The sequence below is a fragment of the Neomonachus schauinslandi genome, chromosome 8, assembly GCF_002201575.2.
Source record: "Neomonachus schauinslandi chromosome 8, ASM220157v2, whole genome shotgun sequence".
In the NCBI taxonomy this organism is placed as follows: Eukaryota; Metazoa; Chordata; class Mammalia; order Carnivora; family Phocidae; genus Neomonachus; species Neomonachus schauinslandi.
In genome coordinates, this window is record NC_058410.1 from 28,056,222 (window position 1) to 28,081,828 (window position 25,607).

General features: G+C 42.1%; 1 protein-coding gene across 1 annotated transcript in view; it reads left to right on the forward strand.

Moving 5' to 3' along the window:
* The window catches only part of MAP3K5 (mitogen-activated protein kinase kinase kinase 5), a 189,932-nt gene that overhangs the window by 141,454 nt on the left and 22,871 nt on the right, over positions 1-25,607 (forward strand). Inside the window, exons 16-23 of the mRNA XM_021693127.2 lie at positions 3,434-3,561; positions 4,609-4,745; positions 5,681-5,786; positions 10,599-10,756; positions 12,914-13,091; positions 13,832-13,852; positions 20,315-20,492; positions 20,583-20,751. Of these exons, the coding sequence (XP_021548802.1) occupies positions 3,434-3,561; positions 4,609-4,745; positions 5,681-5,786; positions 10,599-10,756; positions 12,914-13,091; positions 13,832-13,852; positions 20,315-20,492; positions 20,583-20,751 (1,075 nt within the window). The remainder of the gene's footprint in view (positions 1-3,433; positions 3,562-4,608; positions 4,746-5,680; positions 5,787-10,598; positions 10,757-12,913; positions 13,092-13,831; positions 13,853-20,314; positions 20,493-20,582; positions 20,752-25,607) is intronic.

Sequence of the window (25,607 nt, forward strand, 5' to 3'; positions counted from 1 at the left end):
CCTTAGTGTGTGACTTTCCCCAGAGGCCGCTTTGCCTCCAGCCTCCATATCTGCATTTGAGGTAGGAAGAAGAAAAAAGACAACAAACTTTCCCAGAAACGTCCAGCATACTTTCCCCTCTGTTCCATTCACCGAGAAAGTGACCACCCTGAACCCCAAGGGAGTCTAGGGACTCAGTAGCTTTTTAGCTGGCCCTTTGTTTCCTGAAACAAAATCCTACAAAGAGGGAAGGACAGATGTGAGGTGGGCAAACAGCTATTGCTCTCTGCCCCACGGATGGTTTTCATTTTATTTTCTGTGATACTGTTGCAGAGTTTCCTCTTGGTTAGCCGGTGAGACATAGTTATGAATAATACTCTCATGAGATGATGAAGAAATTATTAATGCAATACCCAGGGTAATATATATCAATTTGTCATATGAAAATTTTTGTTAAATATTCCTATAGGTTCTTAAGTAACACATACGTAGATTCTGAAACAATATAAAATTTAAAGGGCTTAGCACTATCCAATTACTGTAGCCAACCCACCGATCTTTAGCAACATCCCTCCCCTCCCACCAGCAGATGAATTTAAGTAGGTAGTTGGAAGCAAACCACTTTCAGAACCCCCTTTGTAACTTAAGTTTATTCAGCTGCCAGTGGGCATACACAGAGCACACCAACAAAGGTCCTGTTCTGTAGCAATGCATTTGGCAGAATGTGGGTTGTTTGAAAACACTCACATGACAGGTGCTTCTCTTGAACACCTGGTGCCGGGCATCTCCTTATTACCTATAAAAGCAAAGTCTCTTATGTTATCATGAGAGTCGACACACGAAGTGGTTTTCATCTGTATGCCCTGGAGAGGTTTTCAGGGTGCATGTAAAAAAGATAGCAGTTAGAAAGGACAATTGCTAAGATAATAGGATGCATGTGAATAATGCATGATCCAGCATCCACCACACATGGCCATCTGGAATGAAGGATCATAGCAACAAAAACAGTTGCTTCTGTGTTTTCCTTCACACTTTAAAAACACTTCGTTAGAGAATCGGAGTAGTTGTAGGAGAGAAGTGGGGGTGGATTCCTAATTTGTCCCAACTCGTTGTTCATCTCAGGTTGGCTTCCTTCTCTAACGTTCTGCATGCACCTGAACTATTTATATAGATCAGTTATTCTCTACCCCGCCACATATTAGGGCCAACTGGGGCACTTTAAAAAATACTGATGCTCAGGCCTACCCCCCGAAATTCTAGAGTGGGTCGTAGGCATTTTTTTTTTTCATAGGCATTGTTTTTAAAAAATCCTTTCAAGAGATGAGATGTCCAGCCAAGACTGGGAACCACTGGTGTGGATGGACGTAGTGGGAATTTGACTCAGAGAGGGTGCTCTGGAAACACATATGGATTAATAATTTTTCAAAGCTAAATATATATTAGTAACTCTGATTATCTATACCATTTCTTCTTTCCACTGTCACAGCTAATAGAGAAGAAATAAGATTTTCTTGTAATTCCCATAGATAAGCATTGCTTATTGACTTGAACAAATTAGAATTTCATGCTTATTCAGTGCTTGGCACTTACCCTTTCACTTAGTGAGAATTTCTGAGTGTTACTAATCAATTTCATATTGGAAAAGAGTTCTTATTCTTAGCTAGGTTGAATCCAGACTATTACTGTAACTTTTAAGCTATCATCTGGTTACATAATGGAGGGGGCAGGGGAGTGGCGTATTTCCTTTTCCAGAATCTTATATTTAAACATCCATAATTGATTTGCAATAGAGGGTCAGGAGGTGGGAGCCCTTTGGCTCATCATAAACTGAATTAATCATTTGCTTCGGATTATTTAGTCATTTTAATGCCCTAAATCTGTAGAATAGACCCAATATTTGCTACTAATTTATCTCATGCATATCGAGAGCAATCTTATTAACTAATGTTAATAAAGTGTATTAAACACCATAGAAGAAGTAACTTGCAAATGTCCTGAGAATCATAACCTAAGTATCTTATTGGTAACACCATATACCCATATTTCTCATGTTGTCTCAGTTACCAAAATGGAGCTGTCTCTAACTGATATCCTGTTAAGGGATTCAGGTTAATACCTACCTTTATAGTTCCTAGAGCAGTTCTAAAGAAAAATAAAATGAGTAAAAGATCTAAAATACAAGTTAATTTTTTGCTGTTGTAGGAAGCATTCTGAGTAATATTTCAAAGATTATAAAAGTTTGTTTAAATTAAATGAATTTGGATTTTTGTAACCTCCTAATTGCTTTAGCTTTGTAGCTTATCCTGAAAAGCTTCATGAAAATAGCATTATTCAATACTAACCAGTTCTAGTATTTGTCACTGGCATTCAAAAAAATCCATTCTGTTTACATGGATTTGCCATCGTAAGATCTAAGTATTTCTTGCACGTAACACCAAAACAAATCATGAGGCATCAGGTTTGTAGTTTGTGGTCTAGTGGTTAGTGCCTTTCACACCTGTAACCTCCACTGTACAACAGAAAAAAAATTAGAGAATAGCTTTGGGTCTCCAACACCCTACCATGGTTAGTTATAAAATACTCATATTAATATAAGTATATAATATAATATTAATATTCAAGGTTGCTAAGAGTCTAGAAGCTGTATAGTACTTCAAATAATCATCAAGAGGGTTGTTTTGTCTGTTCCAGAAATATAAAACACTTTCACTGTATAATCTGATAAAGCAACATACTTCAAGTATGTAATTTTGAAAGAAACCAGATGGTTTGATCCTGGTCTTTCAGCATGGAGGCATGGGTAGGATGGGATAAAAAAAAAAAATCATGATATATTAGAACTGATGGACCCAGTAAAATGAGGATTAGTCAGGAGCTCAAGGAGACTTAGGATATAAATGGTTTTATGTTTCCTACAGAAGAGTTGCCCGGCCTTTTAGTAAGTTCTGGAATGAAAATGAAAATGATTTGTAATTTTTATCTTCCAGGGAAAGAGTCTCCTGGAATAGTAGAGTTATGTTATGAGGCCAGTGGAATAGAAAGTCGTGTTAATATAGACCATGAGATATGTGGGTGCGTTCAGTTTTCCTGGACTAATATCTTAGCTCTGTCACTTACTAGCTTTAAGATCTTGGACAGGTTAGTTATCCTCTTGGTGAATCAATTTCCTCATCTGTAAAATGGGCATCTTAAAAGTACCTTCTCCTGGGGTTGTTGTGAGAAATGAGTTAATATATACAATAGGCTCAGATCAATGCCTGACACATTACCCCTCAGACCCTACCTACCACTGCTTCAACTTCACAGAATTTATGTTAAATAAGCACTTTAGATAGTCATATTTTACTTTACGTGTGGACATATATTTAGCTGATGTTTTCAATTTGTATTGCTTACATTTATACACTAAAATCTGGCTGCACAATTGGCTCATCAACATTTGCATGTCTTTTAGATACTCCCAGCCCCTACATGAAGAAATAGCATTGCATAAACATCTGAAGCACAAAAATATTGTCCAGTATCTGGGCTCTTTCAGTGAGAATGGTTTCATCAAAATCTTCATGGAGCAGGTCCCAGGAGGTAAGAGATGTTTTTCTTTCTTTAAAAAGTATAAATTTTTAGGGGCTTGAAGAGGAGCATAGTTGAATGGGATTTACTAGTTTACAGGTCTTACTTTGTCTAAGTTAAAATATAAATTTGATTGTGCTCATTGCAGCATTATTTACAATAGCCAAGATATGGAAACAACCTAAGGGTCCACACTGGATGAATAGATAAAGATGATGTGTTTTATATACACAATGGAATATTATTCATTCATAAAAAAGAGTGAAATCTTGCCATTTTCAACAACACAGATGGACTGTGAGGGCATTATGCTAAGTGAAATAAGTTTTACAGGGAAAGACAAATACTGTATGATCTCACTTACATGTAGAATAAAACAAACAAACAAACAAAAAAACCAAGCTCATGAATAACAGAGAACAAATAGGTGGTTGCCAGAAGCAGGGGGTAGGGGTGGGCAAAATGGGGGAAGAGGGTCAAAAGGTACGAACTTCCAGTTATAAAATATATAAGTCCTGGGGATGTGACGTACAGCATGGTGACTAGAGTTAACACTATTGTATTGTGTATTTGAAAGTTGCTAAGAGAGTAAAAATTAAACATTCTCATCACAAGAAAAGAATGTTCTTGTAACTATGTGTGGTGACAGGTGTTAATTAGACTTATTGTGGTGATCATGTTGCAGTGTATATAAATATTGCATCATTATGTGGTACACCTGAAACTAATATAATGTTTGTCAATTATACCTCAATAAACATTTTTTTAAAATTAGACATGTGACATCAGCTTGCAGTTTATTAGGAGACAAAAGTATGTTGAACCATTTTAGTATCAATCATTGTGACTTGGATTAAAGTTAGGGACTGAGTGGCCTTATTTTGACTATTTGATAATGAGCATCTTCAGAGCATATGAGAGCCCAAGCGTCTAGTACTCTACTTCCTGGGCCACCAGGAATAACCAAGAAATGTTAGCTTAAATTAATGTACCGCTATTAACATGCTTGGAAGAACTAATTTGATAAGATTTTACCCACCGATTCTCCCTACTTTACAGGAAGTCTTTCTGCTCTCCTTCGTTCCAAATGGGGCCCATTGAAGGACAATGAGCAAACAATTGGCTTTTATACAAAGCAGATACTTGAAGGATTAAAATACCTCCATGACAATCAGATAGTCCACCGGGATATAAAGGTAGGATGCACTAGGATTCATGTTTGCAAGTTCCTTGGTAGGTAACTGTTTTCTTTGCAAAAGTCATACTGTGTTACGGGGATTAATTTAGAATCGTGAATAAATAAAGCTTAGAGATAGCAGAAATATAAGCCTCCTCTGCTCGGAGTCAGTTATTGATATTCATGCCTTATCTCTTCTCCTCAACGAGTAAACCTCTCAACCATGTTCAGCCAACAAAGATTGAGCTTCCACTGCACACCTGACACTGTTTTAGGTGCTCTGCGGAGGCGGCACCGCAGGACAAAATTGGACAGGATAGGGTCCCTGCTCCTGAGGCGTTCACAGGCTGCTCAATATTTGTATCCTTGCCCAGTAAATATCTACTACATCAATGGTTGAATGACTAGGAGGGAGAAAAAAAAAAAAAGATTCCCTCTTCTGACGAGTATCACATACTCGCTCTTAGAACTAAAATTAAATAACCTATTTGATTCCCTTTAAAAAGAGAAAATTCTGAACTAGCAAATTTCTGACAAAGGTGGGACTATGGAAAGGAGGTTACTATTACTATCCCCAAATCAACCCAGATCTCGTTGATTTGCCATATCCCTAAATATTCCAGGAAAAGAAGCACAACAGCAGAAAATAAAGTAAAATGACTAGGAAGTCATGAATATCTTAGTTATCACACACAGATAGCCCCTACAGTTTGCAAACCACGGCAAGCTCTAACCAGGCACCTGTTACGACCTTGTGTGAGTAGCAGGTTGTGAAGTGATAATATGTAAACAGAAATGGTGTCAAGAATTCACTCTCGAGGTTAACTATTAATGAAGAGCACAGATTGAGTCCTTGTTTGCTCTAAGGACACCTTTTCCTATTGGACTTACGAGCCAACCCACAAACAGTAATGGAAGAAAGAGCATTTTTGATTCAAGTCTTTTGTTCTCTAGGGCGACAACGTGTTGATTAATACCTATAGTGGTGTTCTCAAGATCTCGGACTTCGGGACATCAAAGAGGCTCGCTGGCATAAACCCATGTACTGAAACTTTTACTGGTATGTTTTTGCAGTGATGATACAGATCTTATGTAATTAAAGAAATAATTGCTGCGTTAGAGCCTAGTGTGAGAGATAAAGTCAGTCTGGGTTCTCACAGACATTAATGTGAGTATATTTTGATGCTCATTGAAAAATGTGTAGAATTTGATCTGGCTCTTTTCTCATCTTGTATTCTATGATTTGCTCAGTCTCCTGCTTAACGCCACTGAATTTTTTTTTTTAACTCTCAATTTGTTGTTTTCCCCTTCATGTCATTACTTCTCTCCTGGTTGGCTATAACCACTACAAACCTGACAAGATTTTTTTTTTTTTTAACATTTTTTTAGCCCAACATCTCTGTGATTCTTACTCATACCTTAATCACTTCCCATTTGAACTATGAGTTCCTAATCTGTTTACTCCCTGTGGCCTATTTCCTACTCACAATATAAATAACCCATAGAATTTCAATTCAGAAAGAGGAAGTGACTCACCAATTCAGAATTGGGGTGGGGAGAGAGCTTGCCTGAGAAATTAGGCAATCCAGCCACCAAGCTACCTCTGAGCAAAGTCCTGGGGGAGTGGAGACAAAGTGATTGCCAAAAAAAGAGGAAACCAAGGCTCAGAGAGATGAATGACTGCCCCACAGTTACAGGAGGGCATCTGGAACTTTGACTCTGGTCTCCACTAGAAATTCTTACCGCTCAACTCTGCTGATTCTCATGAAGTGCTAAGTCCTTGTTATTATCATCAGAGAAAGAGTAATTTAAAGGTAATGAATAATCTGTAGTCTAAAATAAAGCAAAATGGCCAGATATCCCCCCATTTCTGAATTCTGTGAGGTAGGTGGTGGTACCTCAATTTTGCAGATGAGGAGATAGAAGAGAGATCACAGCTAGAGGTCACAACAGCTTGTAAATGATAGAACTTGGATTTTTAATCTACCCTTTGCTCTTTGCTTTGACCTTCTTACTCTAGTCCATCTTCCTCTCCACCTTGCTCATGTATCTGTTCTGGTAGCCTGGAAGGGGAAAAGGAGAGAGAGAAATTCTGTAAATCTTCTCCTCAGAACATTCAGTCAATAACACCTCTGACCCGGTTCCTACACTCACAGCAGTGGGTCTTTCAGGGCACAGCATTAAACACATTTAAATTGTATTTTTTTGAACAAAATTAATTCCAACCTACAAGTAACTTTAAATGTCTTTCCATTTCTTTCCTCATACTCTCTCAATTTGGCAAGAGACATTTTAGATGCTGCCAAGACTCGGTAACTTCTGATGGGAGAATCCCTACTTTCAGACATTTTATTTGGGGCAAGGTGTTAATTTAATGTCTTCTGCTAATCTTAAAGACATGGTTTTTTTTTTAATCCCCAAAGGAGTTGTAGTAAAGCAGTCCTCCCAGAGCCCTTTGTTTGCATTTCTCACACTGGCCTCACCTGAGTGACCCATGTCACTGATGTGCCTGGTTGGTCTCCAGGGCTGATCAAGAGGACTTGGAGGGGCACACCTTGACCCGCTCATGGCCATAGGCCTCACAGGTGCTCAGTCAACTTCTGATGAACTGCCTGGAAAGACATTGATCTGTTTGGTGATTTGGTGAGAGGGAGGGCAGCATCACCCGCCATTTATAGAGTGCTTACTATCTACCTGACTGTGTTAAGTGCTTTACATATTTCACTGAAATTCATATATCAGCTCTAATTCTTTGGAATCAGTATCCCAATTTACAATGCAAAATTAAGGTTCAAAGAGGTTGAATAACTTGCCCGAGGTCATAGTGCTAGTAAGTAATAGGGCTACGATTCAAACTAGACCTAACATGCCAAATGGAACTAATTATCTTCTCCCCAAACCTGTTCCACCCACACTCTTCTCCCTCTCAGTTGATGGCCACCCAAAACTTAGAGGGATCCTTGGTGCCTCTCTTTTCTCACACCCCAACCCAATCCACAAGGAAACCTACCGACTCTACCTTCAGAAGGTGTCCAAAATTGGACCACTCCTCACTGCCTCCACTTCTGCCACCCTCCGCTCTCAACTACATCACCTCCAAAGCCTGTTCTCCTTGCTTGGGCTCTTGCCTCCTACTACTGTCTACTCTTAACACTGCAGCCAGAGTGATCCTTTTAAAACATAAATCAAGCCCTGTTACTCAGAGACTTCAGTGGCTTTCTGTTTCTTTCAGAGCAAACAAATGCCGAAGTCCTAATATGGTGGACAAGGCTCTGACCTGATACGGAGTCCATTACCTTTTAGACCTCATTTCCTGCTCTTACCCGTTGCTCCCTATGTGCCAGAAACACTGGCCGTCCTGCATTTCCTTCATTGTACCATGCCACAAGGCCTTTGCACATGCTCTTCCTTTTGCTAATAACACTATTCTCCCAGCTATCTATGTGGCTAAATCCCTCTCCTTTCAAGTTTTATCTTAGATGTCATCTCAGCGAGCCTACCATGACTGTCCTATTGACGGGGCAGACCTCCCTGGGCACTCTTGATCCCACTTCCCTACCTTTGTGTGTGTGTGTGTGTGTGTGTGTGTGTGTGTCATTGACACATCACTTTCTAACATACTATATAATTTACTGATTTATTATGCTATACTTTAATGTCTGTTTCCCATTGCAAAAAATGCAGGCTCCATGAGCCCAGGATTTCTGTTTACTCCACTGCTATATTCTAAGTGTCTGGCCCACGGTAGGCACTTGATATAAATCTGCTGAATAAATGAGTGGATTAAGTGGGATGTCAAAGTTCACACTTTTAGCCACTAAGTTGTAGTGGTTTCATGGGTGATTGCAATTCTAAAGATTATTTTAAAGTAATTTTTTAAAACTTTGGAATTAAGCTATATAAGGTATGGATTTTAGAGTCAATACTCTTGTTTTCCTTAGGCTAATGTACAGATTGGCCTGTGTCTTCATTATCTAGCTCTGTAAATCTCTTTATATAAGATATTATATGTCATATGATTGTGGAATAAAGAGAGCAGGTATGAATACATAACTAAACCTATTTTTTTTTTTGGCACTTGCTCTGTGGGAGATAATTAAACACAACTGGCAGATAGAGCTCTTCAAAATACTATCTGATACATAGAAACATTGCATAATGTGTTAAGATTTTACTTGAATTGTCCAATTTTTAAAGTTCACTATATTTTAATCAGTTGTAATTTCTACTCAGATATTAGTACAACTTAAATTCTCTCATCAATTCTATTTTAGAATACAAGAAAAACCAAGTGGTAGACTTAAACACGTATTTTCTAAAAGACCATTGAATTTTATTTACATCATAAAAAAAAAACATCCAATCACTCTAGTTCATCATCTAAAAATAAAGAAATCATAACAATTTTCTCCTAAGGGTAGGTGATTTGAGGAGCATAGTTACCTTACCCTTGGCCAGGTGAAATGCTTCCCTCTAATAGTGTTGCTGATTTGAGCCGACAACAGACATGTACAGTCGTATGTGAACTTGAACATGAGCTCCTGCCACATAATAATGAGAGCTGGAGGATAACCTGGCAAGATGACAATACTTGACAAAAATAATATACTTTTATTTGGTCTCATGAACAACAAACAGCCAGTTTCTAGCCTATGCTGGTGGGCTTCCTAGGAACAATTCAGAGGAATGGTGCAGAGCAGTTTCACCTATAAATCATGCATGAGGCGTTTCATAAAAGGTGTCTCTATTTATCAAAATGTCTGTCAGTTTGGTTATGAATCAGAAAATACTGAAGTAGCTCTTTTAGCAAATGCCTCAGGATTTGAAATACTTGAATATAGCATCTTGGATGAGTTCCTGTTTGCTGATTGTATCATTTGCATGAGTCTATCAGTAGCAGGGGATGTGGCAATAATCTGTTCCTGTTCACACTTCTGACTCATGGTTGGATTTGGGGGAATCACTCGGGGGGGGGTATTAGAAGCCAACTCAGCCTCTCGCTCAAGCCACTGAGACAGCTGCAGTTGGGTGTTTATCTGAGATATACGAGACTAGAGCTAGAGCCAAGCATTCTTGGCTCCCCGTTTAGTATTCTTTCCATCATACCACATTCTTCAACTCTCTGATTCCATGTAGCCTTTTAAATCTCCTGTGTTTCATTGTATTCTTCTTCACTCTGCGCCTGGTGATTTGTCTGTAGTGATGGCTCCTGAACTGTCTTTGATCCATTAAACCTGTTATTCCATGGACCACAGGCACACAGCAGAAGCCATATATATTTGATTTACAGAATAAAGTACACCAAAAATGATTTACATAATTTTTAACAATGGCTTTTAGACTCTTCATGCTTTTGTGATTTAGAAATAAGAATTAAAACAGAAGAATTAAGCACTCAATTTAGAAATTGAGAAATATAGATCTAGGAAGAATGGATGATTGACCTAGACTTTTCCTGCAAAGATTAGAAATATACATAATAGGAATCTCTATGTATTTGAAAAACTAATTGCAAAAAGTGTGTGTTGGTATATTCTCTGTTGTTTTCAAATGACTCATTCTTAGAAGTTTCTAAGAGGTCCCAGTAAAATGATGCCTCATTTATACTCTACTATCTAGGAGATGAGAAAGTATCTATTCATGACCAGATCACGTTGGCAAGCTATTCTTACATCCCTGATAAAATGCACTGTAATAACTGCTATCTCCACTTTTATTAATGGCAGAGAAAACTGGGACTCAAGAAAGATGAGATATCAAGACCTGAATCATGCTTCTAAAGTTGTCTTATTTATGTGGACAATTAAAGCTGTCATTAGATGTTCATCTGTTTTCTCTATTCTAAAGTGGAGTGTGTTTGAATTATCCCCAGGTACCCTTCAGTATATGGCACCGGAAATCATAGACAAAGGACCACGAGGCTACGGGAAAGCAGCAGACATCTGGTCTTTGGGCTGCACCATCATCGAAATGGCCACAGGGAAACCACCTTTTTATGAACTGGGAGAACCACAAGCAGCTATGTTCAAGGTCACATTTCATATGTCTTAAATGTCTTAAAAACCGTTGGATAAAGCTACTGGATGTTCCATGTATGTGTATGATATTTTTTTAGGCAAAAGGGAAGGAGCCTAGGTAAGCACATTAAATGTGCTCTCAGAGCTCAGTGAAGTCAAGAAGATTCACTCCCCTCAAAGTCAGTGCGTATGCCTCATACTGAGGATCTCTCCCTGCCTTAGATTTCTCAGCTATAAAGTGAGATTCCATGTAACTTCGTCTAACCACCTTTTTACAATGCAGCATAAATAACACACTACTCCATGGAAGACGATTTAAGCTCTTTGGGAAACAGTCTGGAAATCTTCCATGGAGGGAGATATAAGGACATTTTTACTTCATTTAAGTATTAAATCAAAGCAATATTTTCCTTCTCTATCATAAGAGTTTGAAGGCTCCATTAAGAAAGGGGTGGGCAGTAATTGCTATTTTAAGGGCGCCAATCATATTCTTATTATAGCTACTCTTCTAGCCGCTTACTTTGCCTTTCGTTCTTAACTCTCCTGGGAGGGGGAAGCAGCCCACCTCCCAAAATAGGGAGCACCTAATATGGAAATAGGACTGATATGGAAATAGGACTGACAGAGCCCAGGGGTCACAGCCTTGGAATCCAGGGACTGAGCAAAGCAGTGACCTGCTCTGAGTCCCTGCCGTCCCCACCTGTCCTTGCCTGCCACACTGCCAAGCCGGAGGAAGGTTTAAACTGAGCACCTGTTTCCCAAGAAGTAAAGCTCACCCATCTGCTGTTCTCTAAGGCAGAAGACTTCCGATGAAAATTTGTGATTTCTTTCCCTGCCTCGGACCATGTTTCTAGCACTTATTCCACTGTGAATAGCCTCTCTCGTGAGGGGCCATGTGTCACATACCTTCTGCTTGTGTAGAAAACTTGGCTTCCCTTCCGCTTGAAAATGATCTGATGGGATACTGCTGATAGAGAAATGAGGACTGTAACCAAACTGGAAGGGCAATGAGAGCTGCTAAGAAAGCTGCCTTTCTTGACATGAATGGGTGTCTTTCTCTTCTTGGTCAGTGTTTCAAGTTTTCACCCATCTCTAGGATTTCACTCTGAAATGCTGCTCTATTACCCATCGGTGTAGGGATTATTATACAGTATGCTTTAGATGAGATGACATAGACTCTAGCACTGATTTACAGTGTTTGAATCTAGGCTCCAACACAGTCAGACTCTTTGATGACTTTGGGCAAATTGCTTAACCCTCTTGTACCACATTTTCCTAATCTGTAAAATGGGTATAAAAATAGTAGCGATCTAATAAAGGTTTTTTGAGACGTGTATGAGATAATATGTGCAAAACACTTAGAATAGTGTCTGATATAGTAAAGGCTATATAATTACTACAAATAACTGTATATTATTGTTTATATAATAATACACTTCTATAAGCTACATAATAACAAAAAAAATTTTCCTTAGAAAATTTTCTCTACTAACTTCATGAAAACATTATTGAAAAAAAATATTAGAATGGCAGCGGTGAGAAGAAAATTCTAATTGTTATAAAAATTCTGTGTTTAATTTTAAAGTATCTCTTCATATGGGCAATCTGAGACAGGAAAAATATTCAGGACTCACAGCATAGGGGAAAGAACACAGGCTTTAAGCCAGACAAATTAAGGTTTGAATCCCAGACCTGCCTTTCTAGGACAGATCACTCACCCCTCTGAGACTCATTTTTGTCATCGTTATAACAGGGATAATATTTAATCCACTGGGTTGTTGGGAGCATTCAATGGAATTCATCAATCAAAAAGCCAAGCATAGTTCCTGGCACATAGCTATTATGGCCAACACAATGGTCTCAATTAAAAATCTCTTTCTTGCGTGCCAGTGTGCTAACGTGTCCTAAAGTGTCAAGGACTGAATTCTTTCTTCATAGTGCTGTCTGCGATCTTAACATAATTGCTTGGTGTATGTCATTGATAAAGTTACAGAAACATTCTGGAAACTTTCTATAACATAGAGGAAAAAAATATCCTATCACACTTTGAGGAAAGGCATGAGTCTGTAGAATATAGTAAAGGATTTTGTTGTGCTAGGGGACCAAGTTTTCGATCCTGGAGCTCATGTGATGAGATGGTCTCTCAAAAGCTACATGTGTTGTGTCTTAGGTGGGAATGTTTAAAGTCCACCCAGAGATCCCAGAGTCCATGTCAGCAGAGGCCAAGGCATTCATACTGAAGTGTTTTGAACCAGACCCCGACAAGAGAGCCTGGGCTAACGACTTGCTTGTTGATGAGTTCTTAAAAGTTTCAAGCAAAAAGAAAAAGACACAACCTAAGCTTTCAGGTATGTGGATACGGGTCAGAGTCACTAAGCCCTAAGCTTTTAAGATGAAAGATTTTTCCAGAAGTAAAGTAATCTGCTTATAGATGTCACTAGAAATTGGTGTAAACATTAGCACAGTGTGCTTAGACATTCAGTTTTGGTATCGGGAAGCTGCCTTACCATCAATTTCACGAATGCTAGGACCTCATATGTAATAGTCTTTCATCACCTGGTTAGTCCATAGATCCTGCGTCAGCATCTGTAGCAATCTCACCTCACTGATACAGAGGTTCAAGTGTAAAAAAGGGTGAAATACAGCCTTTTCGAGCTGAAACTCTAAATCACCACTGATGGGCTACAGAGCTATTATGGAGCTGTTAAAACTTCCAAGCCATCCAGATTATATGTTCTTTTAATTTGAGGAAAACACCTATTGCCTCTTAGAGGATATCTTTCTGAATAACTAACCCCCTGCAAAATGAAAGAAAGAAAAGAAAAGAAGATTGCCAGTTATAAATAAAACAGCAGTGTGAAAATATAAATTGTCTTTTGCAATAATTTCCATAACTCATTTCAGAAAGGAAAAGCAAGTAAATGATCCCTTGGTTGTTGACATTTTTGTGTTTATTTGGGATGAGGGTAGACAGATTGAATTTTTGCAAAGGACATTGATCCCATTTCAAGCATCCACTTTTTTGTTATCTCTGTTTAACAACAAACCCAACGTGTGCTCATGTTGCTGTTTGCTCTTCTTCCCATAGCCCTTTCAGCCGGATCAAATGGTGAGTTCATTTTTGTATTGCCCATTGAGCTGAAGTTTGATGCATTATCATGTGATAAGCTCTAGATTTCCCATTAAAAAGCTTCATCCTCTGCTTTTTGCCTCCATGGGAGGCTCCCGGGTACTAAGGATGTGTACAGCTTCAAGCCTGGCTGGGCTCATTCCTTCAGAACCCCCTCTCCTCCCTAGGAAAGCAAAAACAGATGTGCTAACCCAATTAGCAGCTAAAATCCCATTTATGATTGTTCTTAGGTGTTACAGAGCACTTCGTGCCTCCTGTTAATTAAGACTACAAACTATAACCTGGTTTTACCTCTCCTAAATGAATGCAAACTGCAGGACTCTTCCTTCCCCAGGGGTTCTTTACAGATCATATACAGTTTCTGCCCAGAGGAGAGGCCACTGCCCTACCTCAAGGGGCCTCCACCTTCAACAGCTACCCTCGGCTGCCCTCAAAGGAGGAGTGGGAGGGTGATGAGGAGGTGGACCTCCTTCCCCCTTAGAGAGACGTGACTTGTCCAGTACTGGACTACTCTCCCATTGCCACACAGAAACCCAGAGAATTAAGTAATTTGTTTTAACCTAATAAACACTTGTTGTGCATTCACTGTGTGCACAAGAAATGTGCTAGGCCCTGAATGTATAAGGATGAGAAAAGCATAGTTCCTGACCTTAAGAAGCTGTTGTTCTTGTGGGGGAGACAAGGAATAAATCCACGACATCGTCGTGTAATGTAGTCAGTCCAGAGGGAGTCGCGGATGGGGAGTGGGGAGCCAGGTGAGGTCAGTCCTAGAATGAGTGAATGCAGTAAGCGTGACACCCCACTGTGCGTGAAGGGAACAGGAGGTGGTTCAGCTCTGCTGGTGCTTAAAATACATGGGGAGGAGTTGAAGCTGGAGGTAGTAAGCAGGAGCATATCCCAAAGGGCTCCCTATGAGAATTTTCAAACAGGAGGGGAGAGCCAGGGAAAGACTTTAATCTGGAATTAAAATCACGGGGTCTATAATTTGATGATAATAGAAACGTCCTCTGTCTACACTGTCCAAGCCATTAGCCACAAAGCATATGTGCTATTAAACACTTGAAATGTGGCTCCCTTGACTGAGGCACTGAATTTTAATTTTAATTTGATTGAAATATTCATGTAAATAAGCACATGTGGCTAGCAGCTACCATATTGAACAGTGAGGCTATTGATGGATCGTTCTGAGAGCTGTGTGAAGAATCGTTTATTTAATAACATTCACTCAGTAACCCCTTAAACCTCTGCTATGCACCTAGCACTCAGAATATAGGGCCTAGGCACTCGAAATATAGGCGTGGCTCAGGCCCAGATCTGCCTGCATGGGTCACTTGGAATGTTTGTTAAAAATTAAGATTCCTGGGCACCTGGGTGGCTCAGTTGGTTAAGCGACTGCCTTCGGCTCAGGTCATGATCCTGGAGTCCCGGGATCGAGTCCCGCACTGGGCTTCCTGCTCGGCAGGGAGTCTGCTTCTCCCTCTGACCCTCCTCCCTCTCATGCTCTCTGTATCTCATTCTCTCTGTCTCAAATAAATAAATAAAATCTTAAAAAAAAAAATTAAGATTCCTGGTCCTTCCCAGAATCTAGAGCTATAACCTGGAATGCTATACTTTTAAGTAAACAACCTGAGGACTTTTATGCTCACTAAAGTGTGAGAACCTTTGAGATTTGTGCAATCGGAGACAGGAGACAGAGTGACAGTTAGGAGACTGCTCTGGCTGAGCTTTGTCCCTAGATTGTCCTGAACTCGGAGAACCTTGACGGTCTCTGGTGCTCTTGAATAGCTGTTAGGATCTGAGGCAGCTCTCATAGTGATGGGAGGAATTTAGAACATTCCCCCTCTCCCAGAGCAGGGACATATCCAATTCCCTGAACCTCTAAGTTCCCTGAACCCTCCCCTAGGCAGAAGGTCCCAGCAATCTGGGACTCACAAACTGGCCATGTGCTCTCTCCCCACTCCAGTCTACCCCTAATAAAGCCATCTTTTTAGGGGATTCTAGATTCATACCCTTACCCATCAGCTCCCACAAAAGAGCAACAAGAATCACCCTTCCGGAGGCATACCTTTGACATTTCCCATCCTCAGAGAAGTCCATCCAGCCTCTTTAAGACTTTCCATGGCCAGCCCCACAGCAAAGGGTTTCTTAAGAGTTGACAAGACATGGGGCGCCTGGGTGCCTCAGTTGGTTAAGCATCTGCCTTCAGCTCAGGTCATGATCTCAGGGTCCTGGGATCGAGCCCTGCGGTGAGCCCTATGTTGGGCTCACAGGGAGCCTGCTTCTCCCTCTTGCTCTGCCCTTCCTCCACTCCTCATGCCCTCTCCCTCAAATAAATAAATAAATAAAATCTTAAAGAAAAAGTTGACAAGACATTAGCACACAGACCGGTGAGTGAACTCCTGCCAGGCTTCTCTCTTACATCTGGAGGCTCCAGTACCTCAACGTATATGAGCTGATACCAAGGGACCTGTGACCTCCGTGCTATCCAGAAACTGTCAACATGCTTCTGTGGTAACAGTTATAACTGAGTTTCTCCCCTGAAAGGCACTATGCTTTCTCACTTTTATAACTTAAGCTAGAAATCTCAGGAGTGGATTTCATCACGTTTCCACCAAGAATGTACACTTACCTGCCTTAGCATCCCCTTTTCTCCCTCTTCCCACCCTTATAGAGGAGAGAGCATTCATTTTCCTAAAGAAGGCGAACCCCCAGTTGGCTTCTGGATCCCACACACCCCTGACTTCTTCAGCTTCCCCCTCTCCAAATAACTCCCACTTACCCTTGCGCTAGTGTTTTCTGTCATAAACTAATCTTTCCCCTGACACTACACACTGCCTCATTGGCTAACACCCCAGTTTTTACGCTCCTCATCCCAGCTTTAGGTCTTGAAGGGCAGTGTCTCCCGATCTTCCCCACCTCTTCTTTCCCACCAATCTAAGGTCTGCCCTACATTGTGTCTGGTGTCTGGTGTCACTGACCATTGAAACTGCCCTGCTCAGAGTCACTAATGAGATCTATTTGGCCAAATTCTGAATTTACTCATCTTCTCAGTGGCTTTTGGCCCAGATTCTCCTTCTCTCTTCTGTTAGCCCTCTCGTCTGTGGGCTTCCATGATGCCCCATTCTCCTGTTTCCCTCTCGCTTCATGGCTTCTCCTTGTCATTCTTCTTTGCTGCCTCCTTTTCCTCTAAATATTGGTGTTCTTAAGGTCCGGGTCCTCTGCTCTCTCCTCATCCCTCCCTAAATTATGTTGTCCTTTGCTTTAAATACCATCTCCAGGCAGGGGACTACTAGGGTTATGTCTCCAGCTCCGTCTTCTCTTCTGAGCTCCAGACTCATCCCATGGCCTTAATTTCTCAAACTGAATGCTGAAATCACACCCCTTCCCCACTAAAAATAACTTCCCCTTTAGCCTATATTCCTCTTCATTGTAGTATATAAGTAGTTCATTCATTCATTCATTCATTCATTCATTTCTTAAGCCAGAAACCTCAGGGTCATTTTTGATTCCTCCCTTTCATACCCTCATTTCAGTCCAGCAGCGAGTTCTATTGGCTACCCAACAAATATTAGGTATCTAGTAAATATATGCTGGATGAATGACTGTATGAGCCCAACAGAGAAGGGTAATCAAATTTAAGATTAAACTTAAAATCTGGTAGAGGAGGGATTCAGGGCTGTGCACACAGGGCATGCAAAATGTCTGCAGGTCCCTTTATTTCCTAGATGAGCCATAACGACCCTGGGCCCTGGATTTCATCCTTAAACATATACAGTGTTACCCCATGAGACTTCTCTTTAGGCAGGTGGTACCCAGAACAACCCTAAAATTCACAGGTACGACACAGGCCTTCTCAGTACTAGGTTATCAAATCATATAATGTGGCCAAAAAGCAGGACAAGTGAAATCCTCACTCCCTCTGTTCTTTAGATACACATATGTGCACAGGTACTTATATACAGAAACACGTGATAGAAACTCCTCACCTGGTAGCATTCTAGATAGAATTTAGTCCCAGGAAACAACAGTTTTGTCTTTGGCATGTAAATGATGCATGCCTCCATTTCTGCATGGAACATACATTGAGAGAGGATCACCATTCTATAAGCTGGCAAAGATACCCTCACCGACTCCTAGGGGTCCGCAGTGAGCTCCACGGCAGGCCTTTTGTGCCTTCCTTACGAAGATGTTGGCCATTCCATCAAGCCAAGAGAAGGGTGAGAGCTTTCTTCAGCTAGCTTTTTCTACCAGCAACATTTAACTGTAAGGGCTTGATATCTAATAGCAATGCAAACCGTGCTCCCGTGCTTTAAGTCCATATTTGGCCAAGCTAGCAGCTGTTTTATCCATTCTGCAATATATCCCCAGAAGTGCGAAGCGAAACAAAGCACACTCTAGATCTTGAAAACTTCCAGAAATGTCCTCTCAAATGCAGTCCTGTTTGGGCCCCCCGACAAACCTGTCTCCTCTTAGACAATCTTACTATTATCAGCAAGAGGTTGCTCATTTGCTTTATGCTGTAGCAGCACTTCCTAAAATCTAGTCCATGAAATGCTGGGTCCATGAGCTGTCCCAGGGAAAAGGGTGTGCCATGGTCAAGTAAATTTGGGAAATGCTGCATGCAGGCACTTTTCCCTTCCATATCTTTTCAGTGTAGCCATTTGCACACCCCTATACATTTAACTAAGGCATTATGGTGTTAAACTGGTAAACCCAGAACAGCTCTTCCTAGCTTCATCTCAATTCCTACCTTCTAGTGATTCAGCAGTGTGGCAAATTCAATGACAGCAGGTGGGTCAGCCAATTCATCCTTGGGAGACTTTCTAGTGACTGATCACTGGGATGGTTTCCTCAGAGATGAACTATCCCGGGAAGCTATAGACATCTCTTCTTCCTCCCTACAGTTGAAACCAAAGCGAAGTCTCCCTCTAACACCTGCTTTCTTCACCTGAGCTACAAGTGGGATAGAAGAATAGAATGGTCCTCATGACATCTTTGATATAACCAAGGGGTAGGACGTGTCCTACCTGCAAGACTGTATGATTAAGGAAGCTCCTAGATATGGCTAACAAAACTCTTTTTCTAAGACTCAGCAGCTTGGAAAAGCTTCCCAGTGATAGGTGTCGTCAGGCAATCCATTTTCAGAGAAATGTCACTTCCTGCTATGTAATGGGATTTTTTTTTTTTTTTAATCTTCTGGATCATCACTAAGTGTGTTATTAGGTAAATCAAGTTCTTGGTAATATGGTGTTACTGCCTGTTGAGTATTTGCTTGTGAAAAATATTTTTAATAACATATATTTTTCTGCTTACAAAAATAATACTTGTTTATCATAGAAGGTTTGGAAATTTTGGAAAAGTAAAAGAAAATAACAATCACCCCAAATCACATCTTCTAGAAATAACTACCATTCATAATATGGTATATTTTCTTCCAAGTATATAAATAACATATAATAAAACATATCTATATATGTGGAATCATAAGGGAGATAGTTGGAGGAAGGGGGGAAAGAAAAGAAAGGGAAGGTCTGTTTGGCTTTCATATATTTGTAGATCAGATGAGTGCTTCTCAAACATGTCCATCTGTCTGATCAGTGTTGATGGCCCGCTTCCTCCGCCCCTCGCGGTTAATCATTACTGATTTGCAGTCACCTGGAACAGAGGCAGGAGTCCACTGCTGAACGACCATCCCATGTCTTTGAGCCTGGGGCCCTTGTTGATACAGCCCTAAGAGATCATGTGGTCTGTTGATTTCTAAAATTTGTACTTAGCAAAGAACGCTTTTTCATATGACTCTTTAAGCAGAACCCTGATACATGACCAACTGAGCATATTTGTTTAAGGCGAAACACGGTTCAAACCTGTGTTCTGGAATCACAGAATCCTCACTCACCCCAGCTAGGGCAGCCCCAAGATGCTAAGGAGGACCCTTAAGCCTGTGGGGACCATGGTGAAAAAAATATGAACTTGATCCTTTATTTTATTTTTAAAGATTTTATTTATTTGAGAGAGAGCACAGCAGGGACAGGGGGAGAGGGAGAAATAGACTCCCCACTGAGCCCAACGCGGGACTCCATGCCAGGACCCTGAGATCATATACCTGAGCTGAAGGCAGACGCTTAACTGACCGAGCCCCCCAGGCACCCCAGTGAGGGCATTGGAACCCAGGACCACTGGGCCTGGTGCTTCTTCCGCTGTTTCGTGGCCCTGAGGTATTCCTTCCAGGGCCTGGGAGACCCTTACGCCATCCACCCCCTGCATGGGTTATATATGGAGCATGGGATCCCTGACCAGCCTCTTAGCATAATTTCACTAGTCGTTGGAGCGAGACACGTCTTGATAACTTGATAACTAATGTTGCTGTCTTTGGGTGAGTGTTTAGCATGGTACATTTTTGAAAGCATTCACGACCATGTCCTCCCGTCTCATGACAAGCAGAGTATCTTCGAAGCATATCCTTGCCTGTGCCTGTCCTGGTGGGGGACACAAGCGGCAGCAGCGAGTACGGCTCTGTTTCCCCCGATGCGGAGTTAAAGGTGGACCCCTTCTCCTTCAAAACGAGAGCCAAGTCCTGCGGAGAAAGAGACGTGAAAGGAATACGGACACTCTTTTTGGGGTAAAGACCTGACCAACTTTGGGTGAAAGAATTGTGTTGTGTGTCCTTTTAGAAAGGACGGTGTGATTTATGCTGTCTAAATTCTTCCAGCATTCCAGATGAAAATTTTGAAGACCACAGCGCTCCGCCTTCCCCTGAAGAAAAAGATTCTGGATTCTTTATGCTGAGGAAGGACAGTGAGAGACGGGCCACCCTTCATAGGATCCTGACGGAAGACCAAGACAAAGTTGTGAGAAACTTAATGGAATCTTTGGCTCAGGTATAACCTCTCGTGGATACTTCATTTCCCAGAGCTGACGTATCTTACCTGTGTCTTAACCCCTTGGCGCTGTCACAGGCGACGTGGAGGCTTGAGGAAGCGGTAGAGTTCTTGATGATGAATCACACCTACCCAGCAGAGGAAAAAGGGCAAATCCCTGACGTAGAAACCGCATTTTTGAACATAGCTATTTGTGAGTCACAACTTTTTCATGGTGGCCAAGTCCAACTGGCCTGCAAGCTCCTTTTACCCTTCATTCATTTGTTTATTGATTCGATCAACACTTACCCATTGGGCCACGTGACTTCCTAATTCCGATGGTAGCACAAGGCTCCCTGCCAGTCTCCTCTGAGCATTTAGGAAATATTGCAAACACAACAAGGACCCCCGTGCTTATGGGGCTACATGCAGACGGACGGAGGGTGATGGGCAATAATAAGTAAATTATATAGTGTGTCGGAAGGCTGTGTGGGCTGTGAAAAAACAAAGCTGGTCAAACTCTCACTCCCCGGTATATTCGTTTGCTGGGCCTGCCATAACAGAATCCCACCGGCTGAGTAGCTTAAACAACAGAAATTTATTTCTCACAGTTCTGGAGGCAGAAGGTCTAAGAGCAAGGTGTCAGCAGGTTTGGTTTCTCCTGAGGCCTCTCTCCTTGGCTTGTAGATGGCACCACCTTGGCACGTCCTCACCCAGCTTTTATCCCTGTGCACCCCGGAGGGTGTCCCTTCCCCTCCTTATAAGAACAGTAGCCCTGTTGGATTAGGGCCCCACTGTTGTGATCTCACTTAACCTTAATTACCTCCTAAGACCCTTTCTCCACCTACAGTCACATTGGAGGTCAGGGCTTCTGATTGGGGTTGGGGGGCGGGGACACCATTCGGTCCATAATACCTGGGAAAATATGTTCCCTAGGATCCTGCTTACAGATCTGAGGAAGAATCCCCTCCCCAGTTCTGCCCCAGTACAAATGGTGTTTCCCCCAGCTCCAGGCCTCCAGTACTGCCTCCTGTGTTTGGAGCAGCCGCTCACGTCTCTTAAGGATATCAGCCTCCACAGACATGCTTGGCCCCCGGCACGACACCTGTTACTTCCTTTCGGTGACATGGGCATCAGGGACTTGTCTGCTCGGGCTCCTGTGGCCGCCAGCCGCCCTCCCTGCCTAGGCCTTCTTTCCTACCTTCTGTCTTGAGAAAACAGCTGCGAAAAGGGTTGAGCTAAGGCACCTGGGTGGCTCAGTCGTTGAGCCTCTACCTTCGGCTCAGGTCATGGTTCCAGGGTCCTGGGATCGAGCCCCGAATCAGGCTCCCTGCTCGGCGGGGAACCTGCTTCTCCCTCTCCCACTCCCCCTGCTTGTGTTCCCTCTCTCGCTATCTCTCTCTCTCTGTCAAATAAATAAAAATAAAATCTTAAAAAAAAAAAAAAAAGGTGGATCTAGAGGAGTTGGGTCAAGTTTGTCTGTCAGTCCAACCTTCTCCCTGTTCTCAGCTGTGCTGGGATATAAACAGGGCAAGACTCTCCTTCTTGGCTCTTGTCTTTATCTTGAGATCCCCATGAAGTTTCTCCACTGATTCTGTCACCCTAGCAACTCTCTAATGCCCACCTCTTTTGATCCCGTAGGAAGAGTCAAAGGCCACATGTGTGCCAGCAGGGTCTCTGGTACGAGGAGAACTGAGATGAGCACCAGCTACACTTTCTGGGAAGACCCTGCGTGGGTCCTAGAGGAAAGCTGCCTCAAGCAGTTCCTTAAGGACCAGGAAGTGGGGGCTCCAGGCTGAGGGACAGCCGGGGCTCTGAGCTGGGGTAGGGTGAGTGCCGAGGGTGCTGCACAGGAATGGTGGGAGATGTGGAGGAGACGGGAGCAATTATGAACCTTCAGCTTCCTCTCTTCTCTTTCCTTCTGCTTACTCTGGTCATTCAAGGACTGGGAATTGGATGGTGTGAAATAAGAAGGGGAACCAAACTTAGATGGAAGGAGCATCTGGGCAGCAGTTGGAGGTCGTACATTCATTCAACAAATACTAAGCATCTGCTGAATGCCAGGCACTCGTCTATGTGCTGTGGACATTCAGTGAACAAAACTGGGAAAAAGAAATACCGCACTGAAGCTGGCATTCTAGCAGAGGAAGAAAAACAATGAATATTAGTAAATATTTAGGAGTAGTAGTGGTATATGCAATGACATAATAGTAATAGCAAACATAGTCAACATATACTAATAGTCGCAGACACTCTGTATGGGCCAGGTATTGTTCTTAGTATTTCATGTGTATTGACTCACTCAAGCCTCATGGCAATAGAACTGTAGTAATAGTTCTAGTGTGCTCATTTTGCACACGAGGACACAGAGGCACAGAGGAGTTGAGTAACTTGCCGGGGCCACACAGCCCTAAGCGGCGGAGTCAGGATTTAGACCCAGATAGTCTGGCTTCGGGATCTGTGCTCCTAAGCACCACCCTGCTCTCCTCCCTGGGTGACAGCTCCCAGATGGTGACAAGGGCTGGTGGAAACAGGGGAGGGGCTGCTGCTGGCCATGGAGGAAGGAAAGGAAATCACCATTAGCTGCTGCGGAGCGAAGGCTTCTCCAAACTGTGGCTGCTAGTGTGAGATGCCTGTTTCAGATCAGAGACACGCAGGACGCAGGGATTGCCTAAATCTCATAATCATCCCAAGGGACAAACTCTTCCAGTGCAGAAAGCATCTGCTTGTTTGGGGTTTTTGAAGGTCCGTCCGGCAGGACTGCCTTTGTCATGGTCATGGCACCGAGCCTGGCAGGAGACTTCACTTCCATGAGTGGGCTGAAATTCTTACATTTCGCAGTTGGTTAATCCTATTCAGTTGTCTGTGGCTTCCTGGTTTTTTCAGCACACCTGAATGTTCTCTATAAAAGGAGAAAGAGGGCGCCTGGGTGGCTCAGTTGGTTAAGCGACTGCCTTCGGCTCAGGTCATGATCCTGGCGTCCTGGGATCGAGTCCCGCATCGGGCTCCCTGCTCAGCAGGGGGTCTGCTTCTCCCTCTGACCCTCTTCCCTCTCGTGCTCTCTGTCTCTCATTCTCTCTCTCAAATAAATAAATAAAATCTTTAAAAAAAAAAAAAAGGAGAAAGAAAAAACGATCTTAAAAGCAGTCATCAGAGGGCATGCCTTGGTGCACCAGCACGAAGGGACCAGTGAGGACCAGAAACTGGATCAGAATCACATGCTGAATCCCAAATCATCCACTGATAGCAAGGGTCCTTCTGATTGTATTGCTAAGGATACTGTGAATCCCTTGCTGTGACATCACATGGTGGCCTGGTGGGAGAGCAGGTTCCGATCCAGGCTCACTGCTGGCTCTTCCAGCCGATTGAGGCAAGAGAATGCAATGATCAGGAGCCTGGGCTCAGCCTCAGCTTGCCGCTCTCTGCCCAAGGCCTGGCATTACCATTTAACAGGCTGTGCGATTTAGGCAAGTTACTTAAAGTCTCTGAGGCTGAATTTCCTAATCTATGAAATAGAGGAAACGCCAGTATCTACCTCATGGAGTTTCTATAGGGAATAACTGAGATCATGAGCAACTGAGAGACTAATAGAGTGTTTCACAAATGTTAACTATTATTATTGTTGTTGTGACCATTATCAAGCAGGCTAATCATAGTTGTCTAATCTCTTAAGTTCTTTTCTACAACTAGATGGAGGTCATTCTTTAAGTAATCCTTTAAGTCTTTTCCACAGCCGGATGGAAGTAATTCTTTTTGTTGTATTAAGTATCTCTGGATACATCTTTACATTAAAACCCACCCCCCAGCGCAGAGCCCATTGTAGGACTCGATCTCATGACCCTGAGATCATGACCTGAGCTGAAATCAAGAGTTAGGCACTTAACCAACTGAGCCACCAGCTGCCCAAGCCTACCCTTTTTAAACAAGACCAAAAGTGCAGATGGTGGTCAGGTCCCCAAACCAGCCCACAGAAACCCTTTGGACCAGTAACATCCTTCTGAAGTTCACTCATCATTTTTGAGGAAGTTTAAAGGATAAAGAATAGAGAGCACCTTTGCAGGAGAATCTGGATGGTGCTCTGCTCAGGAGAGGCGCACTGTCAAATGCACCCTTCGGATGCTGAATCAGACTCCCTGACACTGGAGATGCTCATTTGTGTAAGCACGTTCATGCGTGCACGTGGACACAGGGATTCGAACAGAAGTAACGGTCATGTAAGTGAATGAACTGCCCCAGACAGAAAACATTTCCAAGCAGACAGCGTTCCTTTGTAGCACAGTGGCCCACACATCAAAAAGCCCAAAGCAACATGTTCCTCTGTTGTGAAAACAAAGCTAATGTCAAAAAAAATGTTTGCTGTTTCAACTGCTGGCAAACATGTAGCTGATTTTTCACTAAGATAAGCTTCCAACTTCTGAATAACTCACATTTTTTTTCTTGAACATATTTTCATGTTATTATGATATTGCCTGTGAATCTTTACTTTGGGTGTAATTTAGTTGGTGGTAAGAAAAGAAACAAAGTTTATAATTGTTCCCAGTCTCATTTTAATTCCCTTAATGACAGCTTTCAAGCTTTTCAATATAATCTTGTCTCATGAAAACACAAACATGAGAGGGAGTTCCCAAATGAAACCATACAGAGGGAGAGAACTTGGTGGTACATTGATTGTAATAGAATCCTAGAAACTGTAATTATCACAGCCTGATTGAGGAATTTAATTTTAATGATGCGGTAACAAAATGTACAATAGGAGATAGAAATGAGCATAATAAAAATCTCGTTTCCTAAAGTTAAATGAGGATAAATGACACCCTACCACATTCCTTACACAAAGTAGAAGAATTCAGCTTGAGAAAGGGAACCTGTTTCAGTAT